The sequence below is a fragment of the Morone saxatilis genome, unplaced genomic scaffold, assembly GCF_004916995.1.
Source record: "Morone saxatilis isolate NCDOM2014 unplaced genomic scaffold, NCSU_SB_2.0 Contig9, whole genome shotgun sequence".
In the NCBI taxonomy this organism is placed as follows: domain Eukaryota; kingdom Metazoa; phylum Chordata; class Actinopteri; family Moronidae; genus Morone; species Morone saxatilis.
The window spans coordinates 7,761,820-7,772,874 of NW_023340268.1; the positions used below are offsets into that span (position 1 = coordinate 7,761,820).

At 38.8% G+C, this 11,055-nt stretch overlaps 2 protein-coding genes across 10 annotated transcripts in view; one reads left to right on the forward strand and one right to left on the reverse strand.

The window, feature by feature from the left end:
• Positions 1–8,479, forward strand: part of LOC118342415 (sodium bicarbonate cotransporter 3-like) — a 42,338-nt gene extending 33,859 nt beyond the window's left edge. For 7 of the 9 annotated variants that reach the window (XM_035680941.1, XM_035680943.1, XM_035680945.1 and 4 more), the window contains 9 exons: positions 407–520; positions 713–874; positions 1,737–1,988; positions 2,205–2,273; positions 2,482–2,655; positions 2,961–3,098; positions 4,177–4,277; positions 5,260–5,376; positions 6,024–8,479. In XM_035680941.1, coding sequence (XP_035536834.1) covers positions 407–520; positions 713–874; positions 1,737–1,988; positions 2,205–2,273; positions 2,482–2,655; positions 2,961–3,098; positions 4,177–4,277; positions 5,260–5,376; positions 6,024–6,105 — 1,209 coding nt within the window. In that variant the 3' untranslated portion in view covers positions 6,106–8,479. Of the gene's footprint in view, positions 1–406; positions 521–712; positions 875–1,736; positions 1,989–2,204; positions 2,274–2,481; positions 2,656–2,960; positions 3,099–4,176; positions 4,278–4,681; positions 4,731–5,259; positions 5,377–6,023 lie in introns of all 9 variants that reach the window. The other 2 variants (XM_035680947.1, XM_035680946.1) reach the window with 2 other exon arrangements.
• A 1,299-nt stretch (positions 8,480–9,778) lies between these two features.
• LOC118342975 (homocysteine-responsive endoplasmic reticulum-resident ubiquitin-like domain member 2 protein) overlaps positions 9,779–11,055 on the reverse strand; it is a 7,610-nt gene continuing 6,333 nt past the window's right edge. The window contains exon 9 of the mRNA XM_035681680.1: positions 9,779–10,922. Within this exon, the coding sequence (XP_035537573.1) occupies positions 10,755–10,922 (168 nt within the window). The 3' untranslated portion in view covers positions 9,779–10,754. The remainder of the gene's footprint in view (positions 10,923–11,055) is intronic.

Genomic DNA, 11,055 nt, shown 5'->3' on the forward strand with positions numbered 1-11,055 from the left:
GTCTTTGTGCGCAATCTAGCTGAGAGCTTCTCAAACTATGTAAATGTTTACGTTGCATCAGTCATTAGTATGCAGACTCATGTACAGAAAGAAAAGATCTTCATGCATCCTCCCACACAGTACCAGCTGTCTGTTATCACTTGGTGTTCTGTGTAGGCAGGTGCTGGTGTTGTCTGAATTGTTATGCTTTTACTGTTGACACAAATGTAATTATTACTGTGGTGGATCTGCAGTGACCTGAAGTAAAAGACTGGTTGTATTTCAGCAGCTTCTATTTTGTGTAAAGACAAAGCTGTGTGTGTGTGTGTGTGTGTGTGTGTGTGTGTAACAGACATGCTCAGTCAGCTGCCTAAATAACTAAATAGAATTGTTTTGCTTCTGTGTGTGCACGTTTTATGCTTTGTAGGTGCGATCCACTATCAGCGACTTCGCTGTGTTTATAACCATCATGGTCATGGTGTTGGTGGACTATCTAATGGGGATCCCCTCTCCTAAACTAAATGTCCCTGACCGTTTTGAGGTAGGCATCTATTCCAGCGTGTCCTTTCTTTATACATGCATGTTCAAATTATATGGTGACATCACACATAATTACATCCACTGTAAGGTTATTCTTTTGTAAGCAAGCGTCTAAATGTAGTACTTTGAAAATCAAATAATAATTTAATATTTAATATACTAAATGTAACCCATCCCTGCCTTTTCCCTGCAGCCAACTTCAAAGAACCGAGGCTGGCTGATGGACCCGTTAGGAGAAAATCCCTGGTGGACGCTGCTGGTGGCGGCACTTCCTGCCCTGCTCTGCACCATCCTCATCTTTATGGACCAGCAGATCACTGCAGTCATCATCAACCGCAAGGAGCACAAGCTCAAGGTTCAGACCTGTGCATGTTGCAGTCTTATAGTGTCTTTGATCCTTTTCTATTTTTGCCTGTGGTGTCTATCCCTTCTTTATTATTCAGCAGTGTGAACTGTAGCTGTCCAGCATCAAAGACTAATCAGGCAAAGATCACTAAATTCATAAATTCAAAATCATTCCAAACATATTCTTAAATAATCTTTTGAATTTTTGCTGATGTTTAAACAAATTTAAGTGGTTCTGCAGAATCTAAATGGGCTTCCTGGAAATTGGTTTTATCCTAAATGCTGTCACGTAACTTTAACAGGATTTAAACTGTATTGCAGTTGTTTTTAGAATTGAACTTGCTGTTGAGTTTCACTGCAGCCCCGACATTCAACCTACACAGATTTTTTTCAATAAAACATAATAGGCAAAAAGTTTTAAACTAAACTCTGTTTCTGTGTCACCAATCTCTTGTTATTATTAATGTATTTATTGTTGCTCATTTGTTCCACCTCCAGCTGGCTCTCTTTCAATTCCGACACTCACTTCTTTGCTCCTTCTACACTCATTCATCTCTCCCCAGTACTCTCTCTGCATTTCTGTCATCCTTAATTATGGTTTAGGCAAACATATTCTCTTGTGTTGTTCTGCTGTGTTCATCTCACAGAAATGCTTTAACCATAATCTCTTTTAGTTTCTTATGTATTTTTAAACCTCAGGGTTCTACAGCGCTACTATTTTAAAAATAAATGCAGTCCACCTTGAAAATTCCAAGTATGGATCAGCAAACTAAATAATCTAAAGATTACGCTCCTGAATCTTTATTTCTTGCTACTGCTCGGCTTGCTCTCAAACTTACTTGCTGTCTCTTGTCTCCTTGTGTATGCTACAGAAAGGCTGTGGCTATCACCTGGACTTGCTGATAGTGGCAATCATGCTGGGTGTGTGCTCCATCATGGGCCTGCCCTGGTTCGTGGCTGCAACCGTCCTCTCCATCTCCCACGTTAACAGCCTGAAGGTGGAATCTGGCTGCTCAGCTCCGGGAGAGCAGCCCAAGTTCCTGGGCATCCGGGAGCAGCGGGTCACTGGATTCATGATCTTTGTCCTCATGGGTTGTTCTGTTTTCATGACCTCAGCGCTCAAGGTGAGATACGGGAAATGCTGGAATAATTAATGACATCCTCACTGGTCTCAAATTTGCACCCTAAATGAGAAGTTCATCTAAGTAGCCAACATATTTAACAGATAACTCACTTTGCACATGTTTTCCCTTTTGGGTTTTCTTAATTTGACCTGGTTTACTAAGTTGACTCTTAAATACTGTTGTTATACTCTGTCACTTTAATTCTGCTCTTCACAGTTTATTCCTATGCCAGTCCTGTATGGCGTATTTCTCTACATGGGTGTCTCCTCCCTCAAAGGCATTCAAGTAAGACTCTACTCTGCTGGTCTTTGAAGATAAATCTGCTCTTTTATTCAGAACAGAACTGCAGTCATGAGCTGTTACGTAAAGTAAAGATAAATCTGCCCCTTGTAGTTCCAAACCTTTGATCGTTAAATGTGTCCTTCCAGCCATTTTTATGTGCATTTTCTTATCGCTCTCACGCTGAGCCTCTTCCCTCTCATTTTCTCTGTAGTTCTTTGACAGAATCAAGCTGTTCGGCATGCCTGCCAAGCACCAGTCTGATCTCATCTATCTGCGCTATGTACCGCTGTGGAAGGTCCACATCTTCACCCTTGTGCAGCTCACCTGTTTGGTGCTGCTCTGGGTCATCAAGGCCTCTGCAGCAGCTGTTGTGTTTCCCATGATGGTAATGACCCGAAACCTTAAAGACTGTCGCATATTTTGTCACTTCATATTTGCAGGATATGTTAAAGACAAAGATGCAGCCTCATCCATTCAAGATAACTCATAACACAGTGGAATGCGTTGAATATATTTATTGGATTTTTCATATACAACATGGAACAAAACAGCTCAGACAAAACTAAAATAAGTGTGTAAGAATAAGAAATTAAAGTAAGTATAATGGGCATTAAATCCTGTTCTACTATACTTTGATTTATTTTTTATGTTAAATCTGTAATAATAGATTCCTTGTCAATGTTTCTCCAGGTTCTGGCACTGGTCTTCATCCGGAAGCTTCTAGACTTTTTCTTCACCAAGAGAGAGCTGAGCTGGCTGGATGACCTAATGCCAGAAAGCAAGAAAAAGAAAGAGGATGACAAGAAAAAGAAAGCACGCCAAAAGCTGGTAAAACATTTTTACAAGTAAAATAACACACGCAGCGGGTGCCCAGTTAGCTCAGTTGGTAGAGCTGGCGACCCATGTACCGAGGATGAGTCCTTGCTGCAGCGGCCCAGGGTTCGAATCCGACCTGCGGCCCTTTGCTGCGTGTCATCCCCTCTCTCTCTGCCCCCCTTTCCTGTCTCTCTCCAGCTGTCACTATAATAAAGGCAATAAAAGCCCAAAAAAATAAAATAAAAAAATAACACACGCAAATCAAACTGTAATTACAACAGCCTGCTCATGTTAAGTGTTTCTATACTTCAAAAGAAAGAAACACAAACTTTCAAATTGGAGAAAATCACAAATTAATTAAACAAATTAAGACTTTGTCTTTAGTTACATAACCAAGCAAACAGTTTTTTATGGAATCTTCAAACTTACAATATAACAAAATTGCTCTGATTTGTTTTGAATGCATCTGTGTGCTGTGTCAGTTAATGTTCAAAAATACTGTAGTGCCTTTTGTACTTACAGTCCCACACTGAACAACACATCCACACACACACATCCACACACACACCGTAATATTACAAAAATATTACTCTATCTGAGTTAGAGTAAACAAAGATGCTAGAGCTTCACCAATCATATCATTCTCAGTCTGGTGACTTAGATATCAGGTCAGTGTGATAATGCTACAGTACAAGTGGAAGGTCTGGGTGTATAAACAGTGGGTGTTAATCACATTCCTACTGGATCGTAAAAAAACAGATATGGAGATGGCCAGACTTGTAATAGATCTTTGTAATCTGGATACTGTACAGGTATCATGGCCATTCGAGCATTTCTATGTAAAGGAGAAGGGACACTGTACCTTTGAGAGTTCGTTTTAAAACACCACAGGAAAATGTTTATGCTATGTGTGACCATAAGGAAATGTAAAAATGATAAACCATAAAGATCCAGCCTAAAGAGTCAGCTATGAAAAATAAAGTACATAAGAACATATGAAAATGGCCCATACCAGTGTTTCGCCAGTGTGATGCCTCACTGCAGTCACAGCTGTTTTGTAATTTAGGTTTCCAACACTGTTTTGATTCAGGAAGCACAGTCCATACTTCAACACGAAGACGAGATGGAACTGAAGGTCAGCTTTGAAGACTCAAACCTGCTCAACATCCCAGTGAAAACACTCTCAGGGAGGTGAGTGGCACACACTTTGTCCAATTCCAAGATGAAGAAGCTTTTTTATTACAAAGGCATATCAGTGATACAGTGTATCTCAATAAAAAATCTCAATCTTTAGTTAATATGTATATTTTTTTATCATCTGACTCAAAATATATTTTTATCATGACTTAAATGCTTTTATGGACTACACCCAATATAAATAGTTCCTAAAAGATTTGACTTCCTAATCTTTCTGGCTGATGTGATCCAGGAAACCAACCAGAAACTTTAAAAAGAACTAATAAAAGAATGTAGTTATAGTTCATCGCTTGTAAATAATAACATTTTCTGATGCGTCATGTTGTCATGTACAACTTGGAATGGTGGAATTCTGACACTGGTAGTCAGCTGTGTGTTATTATGTCCATCTTGAACAGATCATACAGAATAGGACTAGTGACCCACAGCCTCCCAATGGAAGACGAGGTAGCAGGGCTGTGTGTCTGATGCAAAACATCTGACCCACATGGCTGTGTTCTAACCCTGCTCACTGATACTGAGACAGTTAGCGCATGGCCCAAACTGTCAGTCCCAAACTATTTAAAAAGAAAAAAAAACAAACACTGGCTTTAAAACACACTGCTTTGTGTGTTGTTGTGTTCTCTTTTTTTATTTTAAGGGTAAATGGTCTGTGATAAAAATGTTTGTCTTGTTGAAATAATCTTATCCATGTCAACTAATGTGTACAAAATCAACTCATGACAAATCCCTTTTGCTTCCAATGCAAAAGGCCTACATTTCTTACTCCATGTTAACATGGAACATACTGTCTGGTCAGCCATTTTGTGCTGTTAATTTGTTTTAATCTCTGATTTATATGCATGTTTGTGTCTGCTTGTTTCAACTGTCCTGCACTGAACCTGTCCTGCTGATTTGATGTCTACTTGCCTGTCTTCTCTTTGTGTTTCTGTTAATGTTTGTGTGTGTGTTTGTGTGTTTGCATTTTGGCATGTAGTTCTGATTCTGACCCCTTGGTTGTAAATATCTCTGATGAAATGGCCAAAACCGCAGCGTGGAAAGCAGTGAACTCGAGTGCAGAGTCATGTGCCCAACCTGTGAAGCGTAGCGAAAGGTAGCTATGCCTTCTCCTGGAGTTTTCCAGAGTCCCTGCTCCCAACTGCATTACTTCAATACGACCATATAATGTTGACAATAAAAGATGGATTAATGTTAGTCTTTAACTAGTTTCAAAACTATTTTAATACTGTAGTTAAATAAACGTGTATTGCTGCCTGGAAGGTAGGGGATTAGTTTAATATTTCAAGCAAATGTGAAGAAAATATAAATTAAAAGATTAATTAATATAACTGAGTAGTTGTCCATAGAAAATAAAAAACTTAGGAATCAGTCTAATTATGTATGAGCCAAGGATTCATTCCTGTCTACTTTAGCACCTTAAGGTGTTAATTTGAGAACGTTGACAAGAAAATGTTATTTATGACACTAGTTTGTCTGTATAAGGAAAAAAAAATTAACATAAGTTGACAAATTTCATCTAGAATTGTCATAATTATGAGCTGCATATTTTAACACAGTGCTCACATAAGCACTGTCATCAACAAGGTGTACTGTAGGTGGTAAAATCTTGTTCTAAGTTGAGCACTAGCACTCCTCTGCCTGACTGAACCTCCCATGCTCAGTTGCTCTCCACCTTCAGCACCACCATCCATTGCACAGGCGCTCACCTTGTCTCTCATCTCCCTCGTCTCTGTACAACAGCCAGGAGAAGGTGGCCTGCGTTAGAGTCGACGTCAGCCCAGAAACACCAGGAGGGGGTTCCACTTCCGAGACCTTCCTGTGATAAAGGGAGGCCCCCCTTAGCCCCCTGATACCTTCTCCCATGCAACACTTTCCCCCACTAAACAAGCACCATCTTAGTGGCAAAGGGGGCATAGAACTGGAGCAGCACAACCTGCCTGCAGCGTTCCCTTCTTCAGGGCAGCAGGCGAGCTCCCCCAGGGCTGTGAGCCCTACTCCACTTGAGTCATGAAGTGTGCAGCACATGTAAGAATGGCTGCAGTGATGCACTGTTGAGCGCACATTCTCCGACGAATGAAGGATTTCTGCTGTTACTGCCCACCGACGCTCACAGTTTAGGAACTCTCTCAATCTAGCAATTTGTCAACCAATAAAACCACAGATGCCAAAGGAACGGGCCTCACTGGTGGGGATCTTGGACAGTGTGAATTCATTTTACTTTTTAACCCACTGTACATTTTAATTTCAATTTTACTGTTATTGTTTTAGCTGGTCACAGTACTGTACATTTTGGGTCCTTTTTGTAGCTTGTGCAACCTGAGCTGTCATGCACTGTTTGTTTCCATGTATTTTAGGTCCGATTTAGACCTTTCACCTAACTACGCCGGCTTCATAAAACTGACTAACGCCATGCAGGTACTGTCACTGCCAGATGATCATAAGTCTGGCACAATAAATGACACAAACCAAAACAGAGGTACATTCAGATACTACTACTTTTACTACTACTACTACTACACTATTACTACATACATCTTTGTACAATTTGCTCAACAAATCATCTCTGCTGTCTGCAGGGGAACACTCAGTATTGATATTGCTGCTCATAAGTTGGTCAGTTGTTTTCACTGTAAACCTCACTGTTCATATTGTATGTGATATAGAAATGTCATTATGTATGTATGTATGTATACTGTTTTCTTTTCATTCATACCATTATAGAAAACCTGCTTCAGAGGCCATATGAAGTCTGTACTGTACAGAAAGCACTTTGCCAGTATAGTTTCTTACTTAAAATGGATTATAGAGTATTAATCAAAAGGTTACTTCTCCTCCCACCCTATCTATAGAGCTGTTGTTCAAATGTCAGTTAAACAACTCAGGAATCTTGAAGGATTTCTGACTGTGGGCACTTGATATTTTCTTACTGTATTCCTTTCATCACTGGTATCACAAGTATTTTATTAAATGCTGTAAATCATAAAATATAATAAGGTGCAAAATAAAAAAGAGAATATTCGTGACACCAGTTAGTTGCACCTGTTTTTATACAGTCTGTATTATTGTCGGTAATAGTGTGTGTGGTGTAAAGATAATTTGGTATGTTTAGCGTTGCAAATCATTTTATGCAAAATATTTCTACAGTAAATGTAAAAACTATTATATTATATGAAGTTGTTTTTATTTTGTGCAGTCCTGTTTTAGCAATAAGTATCCCCATACTGTGCAATGTATGGACTCATGAACCTAGCTAATATTCAGGCAAAGAATAATTTGTGAAATGATTTTCTGTGTCCGTTTCATCGGCTCCGTCTGTGTGTAGCTGCAGTGACTATACGGACAAAAGCTTACGTGCCTTGTCGAAGCTTTTTATGTGCAAGTCTTGTACTGATAATGTAAGTGTTCAGAACAGATGTACAGGTACACACACACACACACACACACACACACGCGCGCGCCAAAGACAGACCCGTCATTACTTTACAGGAGTGAACCAGTACATGACTCATTTGCAGAGGCTTATGTCTGTCGTAGTGTTATTCCACGTCTGTGTGAAAGTCGTAGCCTGAGCCGCTGACTCAAAACGATGTTACTCAGTTTATCTTCCATTTGCAAATGTAACTCTGAATACTGTTCCTGTGTGTGGTCTACTGTCACAGCTCTAGTATTTGCTCACAACAGAAAAGCTCTGTAATCTATATTAAGGTACTGTTTTTTTTTTTTTGAATAAGTGAATGTCAAATTGTTGTATCGTCAACATCGAAAATGAAATATGACATCTATTTTCTAACAAAATCTTAAGTTTGAATTCAGTCACAATAATTTCCCTACACATATATTTGATATAAAAATGTGAGTTGTCTGATCAGTGGAATCATCACAATATAGTGAACATCTACGAAGTACTTATAATTACGTAATAATATTGTTTATTTTGATGAAAAATACGCTATTTTCACATGACATCAGTTCCAATATAAATATATATATATGTGTGTGTGTGTTTTAGAGGTGGATAAACTTTGTCAGCAAAGAGGTTGAGATTTTAGCCTCCATCACTCCAACATCACTAAGTAAAAATGCATTTGTTCTGATGTACAGACTCATCAGTGAAGCACATAGCATTCTGTTAGTTTGACTGATGACTTCTCTGTCATTGCAGATTGGTGCAAAGCAATAAAGTGAATACATGGTAACTTTTTTCTGTCTTTGTGTGGTAATGTTCTCAAGTGGTGATAAAGTAACACTTGAAGTGAAAAGTGTCACCCTTTCACCACCTTCCACATCTCAAATGAAATGTGGATTCCCATCACACTGAGATTTCTTTTTCCATCTTAAAGGCCCAATCTATAAGTTATGTTTATAGTTACTCACAGTATACTTGTGAATGTATTCTGTACAGTCAAACTTAAGCAGGACCAATTCATTAGTCAGTGGTGGAACGTCACCAAGTACATTTACTGAAGAACTTTACTTAAGTACAAATTTGAGATATTCATGCCACTTTATACTCCACTACAGTTCAGAAGGAAATATTGTTTGTACTTTTATGTACAATTATTTGACAGCTATACTAGTTACTTTAAAAATTAAGATTTTTGCACACAAAACATGAAGATGTAAACGTACTGTACAACTGTCAAAAGTTATTTTTTATATAAGTTACCTACTTAAGCTTTAATGAAGGAGTAACAATAATCTAATGATACAGTCGCAAGGGATGTGGATCTGTCAGATGTTGGCCAATAGGTAAAAAGACATTAAAATACAGATACAATACAAATACAAATACAAAACAAATGCCACTTATCAGCACTTAATTTACAAATGTATCTTTCAACTGTAAAATCCCCTACTACCCTAAACTCTTAAATGTATATATTGGTATCAGCCCTAAAATCATCCATTCGTAACAGGCCTGGGGGTGTTTTTTATATTTAAGACAAAAGGTGGCAGCAGAGATCTATCTTACATACCACAGCCGAGTACTGCAGGCAGGAAGTGATGTGCAGAGCCTTTAAACATTACCTGACAGGCTTTAAATTAGGGCACAGAATTAGTATTGACTGATCTTTGGGCCTGGTTCATACAACAAGGGGAATAATATTGGTCAGAGAGTGACGACTTTCATTATTCCTGCATGTAATTAAGCTTATATTGGTAACAGTATGTAATAAGGTCCAGGTACCTTGTAACAATTCCAAGGACATTTAATTATGACCAAAATTTCACTTGCATGGTTTAGTATGACTGTTGTAATCATATCCACTTAATCTGATGCTCTTTATTGCTCATCACTTCTGAGCAGCATGTAGGCTTCAGCCCCGGCTTCCAGACCAGAGGTTGCTGCAGCTGAAGGCTGATTCCATAAAGTCATCAATTTAAGAAAATTCAGTATTTGACTCTATTTTTTTCCTACACATCCATGTTGTGTATGCTTTTTCAAGAAGAAAAACACAGTATCACGGTTACTTATCTGAAACCACATGACCACATTACCATGAATGAAGGTTTAATAAACATGAACATTATTATTGGTACACAACAAGTAACAGCAGCAGCCATTTTCACAAGTTTTTTTTTCCTACTTTAACTCTGAATTGAGGCAGTGCTTTATTTAACAGTAGGAAGTTTCAAAGCGTCTCTTGTCCGCTGGATGCCACGTGACTTAAATCTTCAACAGCATCCGTCCCGTTTGATATTCCATTAATGGTGGAAGATAAATTCATCTACCTTGCTCAGTTCTTTCGGGCTGTGAGAGAATTAGTGGTACATTGTTTCACACTTCTGTCAGCCAACATCCCTCTGGGGCACACTTCAACACAGTCCACAATGTGTTCAGACACATTCTTTGAACTCTCAGGCCAAAATCACTCATGTAAGTTATCACACACTACATGATTCAGGATTATGTATACGCTGAATCTCGGCTTTTGGACTGAAGTGGCCCTTTTAAAATGTCTTATTTGGATACAATCACCATTACAAAAAACAAACAGTAAAATTCAAACAAAACTATTTTAACAAATATTGCAGCTGCTTACAAAGAAAGGAAATAAGCTTCAGGTTGTTAAACACAATTAGTGTTGTAATTATTTTTAACTGCGCCTGCTGTCCCTATTTTGTAAAAATACAGAAACAATGCATTGGCAGACACTTATTGTTTTGACTATGTTTACAAGGCATCACTAGCAATCCTTGTATATAGCAGTTGAACTAAAGTTGGTGTTAGTTTTGTCTTTGTGCAAACAAAGAAACAAAAAAAACTCCACATGAAGAGACCATCTTTCTCTTTCCAGCTTAAATCAGTCATTTGTGTTTTGGCTCAAAGTCTTTGATACGTAGTAGTAGACAAGTAGGAAACTATAACACTGCATTGCAACAGAAACAGTTTCCCTAAACAGGTGGGATATTCGTCCACCTCTTGAGAAAGAATGTGCTCCTGTGGAGGACTGTGGTTCGGCTCGGGGTTCAGTTAGCAGCGTTTGGCGGCCCCTCTGGGATGAGTGACATGAAGAAGGTTATGATGAACGACCACGTGGAGGAGAGGAAGCCCGTGTGGGGGGCGCTGTTTGGATCTTCTGCTCCTTCCTCTCCACTTTCCCCATCATCGTCCGAGCCATCATCCATCGCCCCTTCCTATACAGGATAAAGTCAAATTTTCAAGAACACACACCGCTACTGTGTGTGTGACAATTGATTGTGAAATGAGATATCCACTATGTAAACTGCAGCTTGACTTTTGTGCAGATTACGTATTTTAAAGGAGTCA